Source organism: Vicugna pacos, chromosome 7, assembly GCF_048564905.1.
Source record: "Vicugna pacos chromosome 7, VicPac4, whole genome shotgun sequence".
Classification (NCBI taxonomy): domain Eukaryota; kingdom Metazoa; phylum Chordata; class Mammalia; order Artiodactyla; family Camelidae; genus Vicugna; species Vicugna pacos.
In genome coordinates, this window is record NC_132993.1 from 11,391,107 (window position 1) to 11,405,876 (window position 14,770).

The 14,770-nt window shown below is 46.4% G+C and overlaps 1 protein-coding gene across 1 annotated transcript in view; it reads left to right on the top strand.

Moving 5' to 3' along the window:
- Window positions 1-10,147: 10,147 nt before the first annotated feature.
- Window positions 10,148-14,770, top strand: part of DENND11 (DENN domain containing 11) — a 36,368-nt gene continuing 31,745 nt past the window's right edge. The window contains exon 1 of the mRNA XM_072964319.1: window positions 10,148-10,524. Coding sequence (XP_072820420.1) covers window positions 10,254-10,524 — 271 coding nt within the window. The 5' untranslated portion in view covers window positions 10,148-10,253. The remainder of the gene's footprint in view (window positions 10,525-14,770) is intronic.

The following is a 14,770-nucleotide window of genomic DNA, read 5'->3' on the forward strand; positions in this document are numbered from 1 at the left end:
CATTGCCTGTCCCCTGCCTTCCATTTTCTCTCTCCTCACCCATCCTTCGGCTCCTTCCTCCTCTGTCACTCCTTTCCCATTTCCAGCCTGAACTCGTGAGGTTAATCCAAGCGCAAACTAACTGGGGGGATGTGAACGTATGTTTGCAGCGAAACACCTCCTCGCGCTCCAGCTTTTCGTAGGCACGTACACCGCCCAGTCCTTCCTTTGGCCTTCCCCATTCCCTCTCTCCACGCAGACTTTCCAAATCACTCAACAGTGAGGCACTGCTCCTGGCACGCCGTAGCTCACCGCTCACCTCTCTGAGGTTCCGCATCCCACGGGGGCCGAGGGAAACAGTTTTCAACAGGGAAAGGAGGCCAGTAAAGGAATTCCTGTTAACTGAGATCCTGGAGTGAGTCTCTTATTTACAAATCAGCAGGCTGTGTGATAGAATTCCTTCACTACAGCCTCGGTGTTGATCAGTTTTTTCCCTCTCAGGCCGTGGCTAGTCATTCCCGCCTCTCCAGGCCAGCTGGAGGCCGGCTCTGCCCTCAAGCAGGGTGGAACTAACCCGAAACACTGAATGTATCCAGAGCCTGCTGCAGGCAGGCCACAGGGGTGTTGGCTGCTGCCCAGGTAGAGTAGGTTGGTTTTTACCATCAAGCCCTGCCTCTCCTCTCTGCCTTGCTGGGATTCTCAGTTACCTTTATTTCTGACTGTGCTGTTTGCCCGGGCTGCAGCTATGCCATCGTGATGGCTTAGATCTCACGCTGTCAGCAGTAATTCTGTCAGAAACTTGCACTGCTCACCTTCCATGTATTGTCTCTGTGGACGATTGTGGCTAAGATTTCAGAACAAGAAAGGCATAGTAACAAGTACAAAAAGAATACTCCCGATTTGGAAAATAAAATACTGAGAATTGAACAGTTGCTGATTCTAATGGCCCAGGGGGATCCCTGGAGGTGCACAGAAATGTAAAAGATTTCATCCTTGCTTCAGTGTGTGTTAGTTAACACCACGGGCGTCCATCCCAGGTAGAAAGCTTCCGTCATAGTTGAGATGAGATGTCAAAGGGGAACTCAAGTAATCTGTAGCAATAAGGAGAAAAGGGGACGGATTTTCCCTTTAATGCAGAGCACATTTTGGTTCCATAAATTGTTTTTAAATGGACTTGGGAAAATAAAATTAATATATCTCAATTTTTTTTAAATATTCAGTATTTGACTTGTTTTAAGGTTTGAATCTTTTTCTTATTGTAACAGGGATTTCTGCACAATGGGAAAGTCACGTTCTCAGGAGTAAGATATGCAGAGAGGAAGCCAGCTTTGCATCTCAGGGCTGAGTTCCCCATACTGTGTGCCTAGGGGAAGCTCTCCTCCTGCAGACATAGCTGAGTGATGAGAAAGCTCCCAGGCTCCGAGTTCCACTCTGACCAAACCTCAGTTCTGAGGCCTTCGAAACACTGATGGGAAGAACAGAAGCAGGAACATCTAATTCAAATTGGATTTGCAAGAGGTAGAAGCTTGGATTTACCTTTGAGGTACACTGTTCCTCTGAAAAAGTAAGGCTAAGGGCATGGAACATGAGATATTTGTTTGGGAGTCTGTCGCTCCAGGGAGGCACATGCTAGCCTGATTGTCCCCTTGGTCAGGAGGGAGACATATTAAAAAATACTTGAACAAGCCAAAGTGAAGCTCGACCACGTTATTTATTGAAGACCGAATTAAGACTGAGTCATTCCAGACAATAAAAAAACTGATGTTGGACGATGGTATATTTGATGGGACTGCCCCATTTGGAACCATTGGGGGGTCTGGTTTCCCAAGTAAGAAATGGACATTTAAAATTTTTTTTTTGGTGTTTTTTTGGGGGAAGGAGGTAATTAGTTTTATTTATTTTATTTTATTTTTAGAGGAGGTGCTGGGGATTGAACCCAGGACCTCGTGCATGGGAAGCATGCGCTCTACCACGTGAGCTATCCTTCCCCAAGAAGTGGACATTTTCACTGTGAGGCTTTCTGGGAAGCTGGCAGATTCCAGGACAGGAGGTGAAGACTTAAAGTGGGCTTAGGCTGAAAGCACCTCTCTGGGCCTCAGCCTGTTGGGCCTGGACTCTGAAGACCAGAGACGAACTTGAGGGAGCTCTGGGGTGGTGAAGAAGACAAGTTGGCCTTTTTCACTGGAATGGGCCCTGTAGAGGCTGCAACACAGCAGTCAGGGTTCTCAGGGTCCCTGAGGGAACGAGAGGACTCAGCAGGGATACCTCTAAGGTCCCTGCCTACCTCAGCCCCACTGTCTTCCTTCCTGGTCCTTATCTTGCTCAGTCTCATCACACCAGATGTGTTTTTCAACCCTGCAGGGGGAAGTTTGCAATAACTTAGAGAAAAGCAGAACACGTTCATTATCAATGTGTATTATCCAGCTCCCTGGACAGATCCGCCAGCAGCCGTGACAGACTGAGGATTGGTGCAGCTGCCCTGGGCGTCCACCCATCCCAGCAGCGGTCTCACGTGCTCCTGACTCCCAGCAGCTCTCTTCCCATGACAAGGATGGTCAGCAAAGCCAGGAGCTGTGAAGGAGACCTTCTCTTGATCTCCTTTCCCCGCCTACAGAGTACACAGAAGCAGCACCTATCAGTCCCAGTGAATCTAGTGATAACTATGTCAATCATTAACAGTAATCACTAACAATTCTGTATGTAACGCGTAGTGTTGCCAGCAGAATTCCAAGGAAAGATTGTGGTCCAGGTAAGATAAAGCCTAGAGGTCATTTTAAATTCTATGAGTCTAGCATTAATAGTTTTCTTCTTGTTTTGCTTTTTCTTGTGGAAATGTTCAAACGCGCCAAAAGTAGAGAAAATAGAGTGTAATGAGTCCTGATGTACGTATAACCAAGCCTCAAAAATGTGGGGCAGTTTTACAACCTTGTTTCACTTCTATCTGCAACTTTCTTGAAGGTGGTGGGTGCTGGAGAATTTTAAAGCAGATCACTGATAACATGCCCTTTCACCCATCGACACTTTGGTGCCATTACTAGAAATCCTTACAGTAGTTTATTAACTCGAAATCTACTATGAAACTATGTAATGAATAAATCAGATTCTAATGAATTGCTTCACTTGCCAAAGTTGCCCATATGCTAGAACTCGAGGATATTCAAAGTAGCTGTTATAATTGAAATACACTACTTGTCCACTCGTAAGACAGGATTCTTCTTAGAACAGGAACAGAGTTCTAACCTGACATCCTAGTAACTTAGAGATGGCTGATGTACTGCCCATCATGTACTGCCCAGATGTACTCTAAGGAGCAGATATTTTAAAATGATACAGACTCATTAGTCTGATCTATTCTCTATTAGCCACAGCTGGGAGAATATATGTGGCATTTGCCCATTCCAAGATTCTCTAAAATTAGAGCAGGTGATGGTCACCTACATGAGCTCATCCAAGGCCAGCCCTGCAGCCACAGAGATGAGATCTCTGCCTCTGTCTCTCTGACACACACACACACACACACACACACACACACACACACACACCGCTTTAATGGACAGAAATTATAGGGATGGAAAAGACTCATTCTAAGAGCTGGCTCTGTCGTGTCTCAACCTTGGCTCACTACCTCTCTCTGCTGTAAGGTAGGGGCCCAGGAAGTCCCTAGGAACTTGGTCAGACCTTCTCAGTCATCTCTTTACACTTCTGATCCAATTACAGGATCTCCACACTGCAGTTTTACCTTCAGAAATCTAAGCCAAGCAAATGTGTAATGATTTTTTGAAGTGTCATTAGGTACTAAAGCTCTTCCACAGAAGGTAACCACCAGAAATGAAAGACAGAAACTGTCAAAATGGTTGTCTCTCAGGAGAGAGTGGGGACGGGGGTTTGGAGGGGAAGGGAATTGAGGCTCATTATACATCCTACATGCAGTTTGATTATTTAATCTTTGCCACAGATATCTACTTATTAAAATGTTCCAAATAATGCCTAAAATGTTATCAAGTAAATGAATAAGTACATATTTATTCAATATTTATATTGAATATGTTAATATTTGTTTATATATATATATATATATTTGTATATATAGTTTAAAAACCTGTGTAGAAAGTGCATGAACCACTTTGCTCACTCATCTTCATCTCCTGACCCCTGAACTCTGGAGGTCCCTGAGCTCTGTCCCCCAAACTTTTCTCTGTGTACACTCACTACCTTGGAATAGCATCCAAGCCCGTAGCTTTAAACCCTATCTGTAAGCTGCGACCTTCGAATTTCTATCTACAACACAGATCTCTCTCTTGAACTTCACATTTGCAGCTGCCCAATCAAATCTCCCTCTGGTTGCCTAGTAGGCACCTCAATCTTAACACATCCGAAACCAAACGCCTGGTCTTTCCTACCAAACTTACTCCTCACATAATTTTTTCGTTTCTCTGTAAATGGAAACATGCCAAAAAAAATCTGTGAGTAATCATCGACTACTGTCTTTCTCTGCAACTGTGCATCCAATCAGGAGAAGTTCTTTTAATTCTATCAGCCTCCTCCTACTGGCATCCCCTGCTTTCCCCTCGGCCTCAATTGCCTTCTGTTCTTCACTCAGCAGCGAAGGGGATCCTCTTAAAAGAATCCTGCACTCAGATTCCCCTGGGCCTCCCATTTCACCCAGAATACAGAGCCAGCCCCTGTACCGAGGCCCACGGGGCCACAGGATCCACCCTGCAACTTGTCTGACTCCTGCTGTCTCCCGCTGCCCTGACCCCCCATCCCACCACACACATTCTGCTCAAGTCTCCTCACTGCTCCTCCAGATGACAAAATCTGTCCCCACGTGTCTCACTCACCCCATCGCTTCCTCCAGATGTCTGCTCAAGGTCATTTATGGAGAGGTTTTCCCCGACACCCCATCCCCTGTTCTCTGGTCCCGTACCCTGTTTCTTCACAGCACTTACTACTACATCGTATATTATATATTTAATGGCTTGTTTTTTAAAATTGTCTCCCCTACACCACCCCCAACAGAATCTAAATTCCATAAGGACAGGGACTTGCTTCATGCTCTATTTCCATTACCTGGAATAGGGCTTGGCCAGCAATCGGTGCTGTGAATCAAGACACACGCTCTGCATCCTGTGTATCCTCGTGACGGACACTACTGCAGAGTGAGTATCTTTTATGAGGTTTGAAATGCTTCATTTTCAACTCTTGCAAATTTCAGAGGCCTAAAACGGAGGGATGTGTTGACTTTAGGTAACTTAGTAATTTTGAATATATATTCCATTTTGTGTATCCCTCCACCATTTCTGGTTTGACTTGAGCTCAGCCTCTGTGGTCTGTGCCTTACCGTGCTTTCAACTTGAATCACACCAACAAGTGCCTGCAGCGCAGAACGATTTGGGAGTGAAGGGAAATATCAGTGCAGACAGGGTTGACATCATAGTGTGTGGTCTAATGTAGAAAATGAATGTTACAGAACCCAGAGTCTGGAAGAGATCTGATACTGCAGGATGTCTCTGGTTGCCCTGGCTCCTCAGTATCGGGGTGTGGGACTTAAGTTCATGGGACAGAAAAGGGTGTAGCTATTCCTTAGACCACTAGGAAGATTATTTCCTTCATCTCCTCGATTCACATTCTAAACTTCACTCTGTTACACCTCAGTGAGTCCCACAATCTGGACTCCGGTCTGGACCACTAGTATCTGCCCTGGTCAACTAATTATGCAGACTGATCATGGAGGTCGGGTAACCTATTCCTTACATGGATGGAAAACTGTTCCTGACGGAGAGAACACATGGCTTAGTTATGTAAAGATGTTGATTCTTCTCTAGTAAATATGCACAGATGACCCTTGAACAATCCCTCTGTGCAGTGTAAAATCCACATGTAGCTTAGAGCCTGCCCTCTGTATCTGGGCTTCCTCTGTATCCATGGTTTCACATCTGTGCTTTCAATCAATCACTGATGGTAAAGTACCGTAGTAGTCACTACTGAAAAAAATCCATGTATAAGTGGACTTATGCAGGTCCAACCTGTGTTGTTTAGGGGTCAACTGTAATTCTCATGCAGTTTGAAATGAAAAAAAAATCCCATACTTTTTTGAAACTGGACAAAATGATTTTAAATTTCATATGGAAAAGTAATTGCCAAAGAAATAGCTGAAGATTAAAAAAAGAGTAAAGACAGAAGACTACCTCTCCTAGAAATAAAACTTAAAATTGTATGTATGTGTATATGTGTGTGTGTGTGTGTGTATTATATATTTAAATGTATATATAATTAATGTGGTACCAGTGTAAGAATAGGGAGGTCAGCGGTGAAGAATGCATAGATTAGTAAATATCAGTAATTTAATATTATAGTTTAAAGGGAAATTATAAATCAGAGGAAGTGAATGAACTATTCAATAAGTGGTCTAGTAATTATTGGTTAACTATACAATAAAAAATTTTAGTCTCACCTCATATCACATATCAATATAAACATTGAATAGATTAAGAGATCAAATGTGGAAAATCAACCTATTAATAACTAGAAGAAAATAAAATGATTGTTGATCAAATTTTGGGGTGGGGACCAATTTTCTAAATGTCAAGGCAACATAAGAAATCACAAAAGGAATTGGTAAGTCTGACTACATAAAATTTAGAACTTCTATATTTCATAAAGCACTTAGGCAGCCTTGAAACGCTGCAGTAGATTGGAAATAATATTAACACAAATGATGCCAGACAAAAGATTAATATTCTTACTGCATAGAGGACTCATGCAAATTGGCAGCAAGAGCATGAAGAGCCCAGAGGATGTGATCATGAGCAGACAGGGCTCTGAAGAGGAACCACAAATCACAACATGTATTTTGAAACCATGATTAAGATTCAGTCACCAAACACTAACTTAAAACAAAATGCCATGGTCATCTGACAAATTGGCAAAAAAAGATCTTAAATGGCACTGCCTTACTGGGACAAGAGGGAAATGAATTCGATGCCTTTGTACACTTGTGAATCAACAATTCGGCAGCACAAACGAGACATGAATACCCCTTAACCCAGTATTGCCACCTCCCACAGTCTGTCGTAAGTTAGCACGGTTACTTGTCAGATGGTACCTGTCCTGCCTGTCACCCCTCATCCTAGATTTCATTTCTTGCCTGATAAGCTGCCATCCCTGCTAGGCTGTAGGCCTGATGCAAAGGATGTCTGTCTTCTTCACAGCAGGACTTGGCATAGAATAGGTACCCAGCATTATTTCAGAGTGAAATTTAGGTATAGCAAAAAAAAGGGAGGGATTTGATTGTCCAGCAATGAGAATGGTTAAGTAAATATTCAAGCACACATACAAGGGTAACCATTAAAATGATGCATATAAAAAGCTTCTAATAGAACGGCAGAATGTTCATGGTCTGATATTAAGGGGGAAAAAGAATACAAAACTGATATACAGACATTATGTGGAATCTAAAAAAAAAGGACACTGAACTCATCTACAAAACAAGCAGCCTCGCAGAATTAGTAAACAATCTTATGGTTACTGGGGGGCGGGGATGGGAGGAGATACACCTAGGGGTTTGAGATTTACAAATGTTGGCCACTATATGTAAAAATTGACTTTTAAGAAAAGTTTCTTTTGTATAGCACAGGGAGCTATGTTCAATATCTGTGATAACCTTTAAAGAAACAAATATGAAAATGAATATATGTATGTATATGCATGACTGGGACGTTGTGCTGTACACAAGAGATTGACACATTGTAATTGTACTTCAGTAAAAAAAAATGATATACAGAATGATTTCACCATGTAAACATTGAAAAGAAAAACATCTAAATCTGTCATTTATTTTAAGGTATACCGTTATTTTTACATGCTATTAAGAATAAAAAATGCCCATGACAGGGAGTCGAACACGATACCCCTACATAACTGCATCAAGTAAACCTCCCACGCAGAGAGCGCCAGGCAAGAAAGCTTGCTTGTCTCAATTGTGTCATCGGGTGGAGAGAAGAAAAAAAAATCTTGCCTAAGAATTTGACCTGTAAGGCAGGGTTCGCCCTAGCCTGCATTTTGAATTCACAGTACCAGTGGTCCAGAGAACCTCCAGCACGGAATTTGACTGAGTGGTCTCGGATTGGTGGTGCCTCCAGATGGCTGACAAAAGCAGACACAAATCTCCCCTGTGATACTTGGACTTCTGGGGGGCCGGCAGCAGGTATGAGTAGCCATAGCTATGCTAACAAGTGAGAAATTTTGCATCCTAGAATTGAGGAAATTAGCTAAGCAAAATTGTAACAGCGGCCAGCTCAGTGGTGAGATGATAGATCAAAAATGCTTTTATATAATGTATTTTATGTACATTGTATTTTATATATTGCCAAGATATTTATATAATGTAGATCTATTTTATATAACATTTTACATAATGTAGATATAGTCAGTATTTGAAAAAATAAAATAAATTTATTTAAAATTTAGGCATATGGGATTCTAAGGAAACTCATTTAAAAATGGAGCATTATTCCTAGGATCTCTGAATGTGACTGGCCTTGTTCTGTCTTGCCGTTCGCACTCACTTTCCACCAGTTCTATTCTAACAGCTTAGTTCAGTTTGTTCCCTTCCTATGATCTTGTGAAATTCAGCAGACCCAGAGAAGATAAACTTGATGGTCAGGTACAGAGCCTCTTTCAGACTGTGAATGCGTGCTAAGCAGGGTGTCATCACCATCACTGACAGTTTCTGAGTCCCCACTCTGAGCAAGATGCTAGGCTAAGCCTGACAGGAGGGGCCAGTTGTATAGAGGCACAAGCATCCACTTTTATTCATACGCTTAGTTGACAAATACTTGTTGAGCCCCCATTATGCAAGGCACTAGGGTCTGAAGATGGATGGTTGGTGACCTAGAACACATGCTTACATGAAGATTGGAAAAGGCACTAGGTTTAGTTTGGACATTTTGGTCTTCTGTTTATATAGAAAATTGGGATGGAGATTTTCAGTTTATTTCCTGGTATGTATAGAGCTTGAGGGTATTAAACTAGGTGGGGTGGGGGATTCACACAAAAGATAAGGAAAAGGAAGTCCCAGAAGAGAAAGGAAAGTCAGACTTAAAGCTGATAGCTTTGAAAATAGATTAAGGGTTTTCTGTAAACTCCCATTTTATATTTAGAAATAACATTTTGAATGTCTCACCCCTTGGAGGTAAATCTGGTGGTTAAGTCATCAGAAGAGGTGGGAAAAAGAAATAGGAATAACCAGGTGAGGAGAGAGACTTGTTCAGACAACCAGTTCCTCCAAGGTTCAGGAAGGCCGGGGGTTTGCCTGCCCTCAGAAGGACCCAGTGGATTTATGTGCTGGGTGTGACCCGGGGGGTGTTGATGAAGGGTCATGTCTGTGTGCCAGACAGGCGATGATAATATGACTTAACCCTCTTCCCAAGGAGATCATCAAAGATTGCCCAAGGCTGCTGCTTCCAGACAAAAATCTATGATATAACAATAAAGAATCTATGCAGCATTTTACCCTAAAGAAAAGGGATGCTTTCATCATGTCTATATTTAGTTCAACCTTCCCCCCATCCCCCAAGGGCAAGTAAGTGACCGTCCACCACTCTCTGTAAAGACTTAGTCACTGTCATGGATGGGGAGTCCCAGGCAGGGTCCAGGAAGGCCAGGGCCAGGCACTATCCAGCTCATTCAAGGGCACCCCGACTGGGTGATACACGCACAACTAATCCTGGCCGCACACCAAAGCGCACAGCCTCAGGCGGTCAGGCCACCCATCCCAAGAGCAAACAACCCCGGCGGCCGGGGTTCCCCTCTTCTGCCTCGCTCCTAGCGCAGCGGTAGCTCTGGCCACACATCCAGGGTTACGTAACACGTATCTGTCACGGTCCAAACGACCAGGGACTTTCAAAATAATGGTGGCGTATAACAGTTCAAGGTGCTGCATCGCACGGAATCCTAGGTGAGAAGGCACAGGTAGACAGCTCCAAGGGGCTGCGCGCCCGTGTCACCCGAGCACATCGGCGCAGCTGTGCCATCGCAAACCAGGCACGCAGCCCAGCGAAGCCGGGAGGGAGGACGCCGTCTCCGGCGGGATCCGACAGCCTCGCGAGGAGGAGGGCGGCCGGCCCGGGGCGGGGCGGGGCGGCTCGGGGCAGGTGCGGGCCCGGCGCGGCGGAGGCGCGGCGTGAGCGCGGAGGCCCGGCGAGGGGAGTTCCCGCAGCCCGCCCCTGCGCCCGCCCCTCGCCGCCCGCGGCTCCTCCTCGCCTCGGCTCGCCATGGTGGAGCGGGGAGACGCGGCGCCGCTGCTGCGCTGGGCCGAGGGCCCCGCCGCCTCCCCACCGCGGGCCCCGGACCCGCAGGCCGGAGGCCGGGGCTGGGGCGGCGGCGGCGGGGGCGGCCGGGCGGCCGTGGAGCCGCCGGGGAGGCGGGAGCCCGAGGCGCTGGGTCCCTCCGAGGTGCTGCTGCAGCCCGGGCGCCTGGAGCTGGGCGACGTGGAGGAGGACCAGGTGGTGGCCGTGTTCGTGGTCACTTTCGATCCCCGCTCTGGTGAGAGCCGCTCGGGGCCCGGGGGCGGGAGAGGGTCGCCCCCGACTCGACTTTGGGGGCGGCGGGGGAGGGGCTCGCTGCGCGCGCACCCGCACACCTGCGCCCCCTCCCCGCCTGCGGGGCTCCCCTTCGTACGAGCAGGATGCCTCGGCGAGGTCCGCGCGCGGGGCGAGGGGCTTTGTTCCCTGCGCCCCCTGACCCCCTCTGCTTTCCGTGCGGCTGCTTCTCAGCAGATACCCAGTCCGCGCCCCAGTCCCCACAGTCGCGTCTCCACTTCTCTGGTGGTAGAGGATCTGTTGGTGACCACAGGCACGGTGGCTTTGGTTTTCTTTTCTTGCTGGGTTAAAAGCTTTTCCGTTTTCTGGGGAGGAACGCCTCCCAGGTGAATTCCTTCTGAAACGGGTCGTCCTAAGCGTCCCAGGTTCTCTGCTTCCCACCCTCGCTCTCCACCCCTCCCTGCCGGGTAACTTTATGAGCGGGGCCAAGTTCACTTTCTCTGACAGCATTGTTTTGAGGAATTAATGCCTGGAGCGTTAAGGGATGACACTGGGGGATTAAGCTGGAGACCGATTAAAGGAGAGGCCTCAGGTAGGCTCTTCCTGGTATGTGTGGAGCATTAAAAGGTTATCCCACACAGTCTTTAGCCCTAACCACGGAGTAAGGAAGTGTGCGTTTTAGTGGTGAGAGACTTAATGGGGGTTCAAAAGTGAATGAGTAAACACCGCCCTCAGAAAGCGGCAAGTGGTCGTGGAAGGGCTCTGCTCTCAGGATTGGAGGGAGGAGAGCTGTAGTCATGGTTATAGGAGTTAAGAAAACCGAGTTGCATCTTTCTGTCCTAACTCCACTGGAGTTGCTGAAAGGTGGAGTTTCCATTCGGGGTGGGGGGACCACCAGCTTCTTTATCTTCCTGGTCCTCCGAGGATGCACTGGAGAAGTCCTGAGGAACTGATGGAAGCAGGGTGTGATGGAATGGGGGGTGGGGATCTTGGGATGGCAGGAGATAGCTTTCCAGGCAGGGTTATGAAACCAGCAAGACCCAGGAAGAAGTAGTGACAGCTGTGGGGGGGACTAGGCCTTTCTGACTCCTGTCTGTCCCTTGGTCCCATCCCAATGGCTTTCAAAGTTTTTTGACTGTGATCCACCATATGAAATTAATTTTACGCCACTGTCAGTTCACTCACATGCATACGTATGTAACTGAAACAAAAGTTTCATGAAATGGTCCTTGTCCCTTCTACGTGAAGTGCATACTGGCATTCTAGTCCTTTTTTTTCTTTTTTTAATGGAATCACATACACTGGTTGACTCACGTAGGACTGGGACTCTCAGATACCACTAGTTTGAAAAATTACTGTTCTTTTTTAACCAAAGTAACCTTTGTTACTGGACAAAAACAGATACTACTTTGTAACTAATAATATTCTTTATGCCCTCCTCCATCACCTACAGGTGAGGAGATGTGAGCATGCGATTCCTTTGGGGAAGTGTTTCAGAGTAACTAGAAGAAATGCAGAGGGAGCACTAGCGGGGTCTGATTTAGCAGTGGTCCTTCCTGTGGTAGGGACTGGAGAGGGAAAGAAGGAAAGTAAATTCTACACTAACCACAGATGGTGTTGATAAAACTGAAAAGCACCGCAGAGCTGGGACCCTCCCCCGCCTTGTCAGTCACAGCTGGTGGGCATGATTTTGTGGGTATGTAGGTATAGAGTATTTGTGTGTGCGTGTGATGCATGCACACAAAGGTGTGTTTATCGTGGTTTTCTGATGAATGTTAGTGTGGAAAGAAAGGATATAACTGACACTTGAACACTTGCTTTGTGCAGGCATTTTATTATAATGGGATTTCATTTAACTCTCATCAGCACGCTGTAATTTGATGATCATTTATGCCCACTTTATACCTGAGCAAACAGACCAAGGATGATTAAGAAATTTGGAAATATTAACTAGTCAATAAATACTTGACTCAGTCTGGTTGACTTTTTAGTTTACTACACCACCTGAACCTCTGCCCCCTAACTTTTCATCCTTGCTGTGTGCACGGAGTGGGAAGGTTGGGAAGTGGGGGTTTGGGGTTAGAGGGAGAGAGAATGTGTGTGTTTTTAACTTAGGTTGATGGGTTTGTTTTTCGAAAAGCTGTTGTTCCTGCCTGTAACTTGTTTATCTCTTTTGTCATCTTCCCAGTTTAAAATGGCACTTTGCTTCCTATAAAAATAGGCTGATAGTACCTATATCAAGTAAAAATTAGATGGTGTATCTCCTAAAAGTAGAGGAGGGAATGAATGAATGTATGCATGCTACTGGCGTCCCCTGGGCCTCAGAGAGCTCATGGTGTGTCCTGTGTGTGAGGGGTGAGGAAGTCATGGTCTGGAGAGGTGCGATGTGGCCCTCGGAAGTCCAGTGAGTGGGAGACATCACTGGGGCCAGACTTACGTCTCCCGGTTTTAGTCCAGTGTCTTCCTCACTCTGCCACTGAGGCAGGTGTGTTGTGGGTTACTGTGTAATCTTGATCCCCCAAGGCTTTTGCCCCTCCTTAGCCTATGACCCCCAAAGTAGTAAAGTGAATACTGGCTGCTTTACCAAAATCAGAACCTGTCTCAGAAGTTCTCCTGTGGGAGGAGTTGTCTAGGGTTTCTACTGCTGCTGTCTGTGCCCGTGACTCTCCCTGCTTCGTCCTCAGTGTCCATCCCTAGGACCTCCCCCACTTCTCCCCACACCTCCCCAGCCCCTTCCTGCCCAGGCCCTGGGTATTTCACTCATCTTCCCACGTGGTGTAGGTAAGTGTTGGCATGTTCCCAAATTGGTGCCTGCGAGAGGTCAAGAGACGGGGTGGGGGGAGGAGAGAACCCGCAGCTGCCGTTCCTCTGTCAGGTGTGAGTGGTCTGTGTGCTGAGAGGGGATGTAAGGGGGGAGCGGGTCCTTGTTACATGCACGCGGGCAGGAATGTGCTCAGTGGTTCTCAGACTGGTGTATGGGAATACAGGAGTAATTCTTCTGTACTCCAGGACACAAGTTTTGGGTTGAGCACCTGCAGGAAGAATCAGAGAAGGGGTAAATGCAATAAAGAATATTATTTTCATTGGACTCATGGTTTGAAAATCATGGTTGTTGCTTCTACAGTTGATGTGAGGACTAGGGGCTTCAAGTTCAAGCGAGGTAGAGGCTTTCTATCTCTTTCTCACACACACACACACGCACACGCACACACACTCCCTCCTCTCCCTTTCACTCACGCACTGACACCGCGGAGCAGGGAGTCCCTGGGATGGTGGTGCTGGCCATCTGGGCTACAAAGCTGCTATTGAAACCAGGCCCAGATGCCCACTTTGCGAGCCGGGTGGGAGAGGTTGGCAGCCAGAATATTGCTTTTTCGTTGTGTTCAGCCCATTATGTAGAGCTTTGGGTTTTAATTTTGATTCCATTCTTTGGGTTCCTAGTCAAATTTTCTTCCTTTTCTTTGCCTAATTAGGGGAAAGGTATTGTCACACTTGGAAATCAGCCCACGCCCCCACCCCACTCTGTGAAGGTAACGTAGCCATCCCACCATGGGACTGATGACTGGGGTGTGGGCCTGAGGCAGAGAGAGCTTTGGACCTTTGCCATGTGACACCTGTGACTGCCTCACTGCACTCTTTATGGGAGATTCACTTTCAACAGCTGCGTTTTCTGCACACTTATTTTCTGGGTGTGCAGGGGAAATTGCTGTGCTTTGTGTGTTTGTGTTTGTGTTGGGATGGCTTAGGAGGGGAGAGGGGATGGCTGAGCGGAGGAAAACCGGCTGAAGTTTATAAGATGTCTCTTTTTCCTTTGTTATTCCTGATTGGGGATGAATTACCTGTTCCTCCCTTAACCTCAAGCCAGTGGCTAAATTACACCTAAACTCCTATGTAATGCAGTGCATCTGAATGCTTCTGTGTCTGTATCAAATAAGTGTAGTACTTAAAATCACTCACATACACTAATTTTAACCCCCACATATTCTCGGTATAGTCAACAGAATACAAGCATTTTCTTTTAAACAATGGAGACGTGGAGGCTCAGTGAGATAGGGGTAGGTGTGGCGTCTGAGGCATAACTTGGAGCGCTGCCCGGGTCATCTGACTCGTGCAAATAATACATGGCACTAGCCACCGGTGGGAAAGTGACAAAGTAGAATGAGAATGGAAAATTTGGAACATAATTTTGAGATGCAAAGAGCAGTCCTAGGAATGGCCAGCTCAAGGAGGCAAAGAGAAGGCCAGTTCTG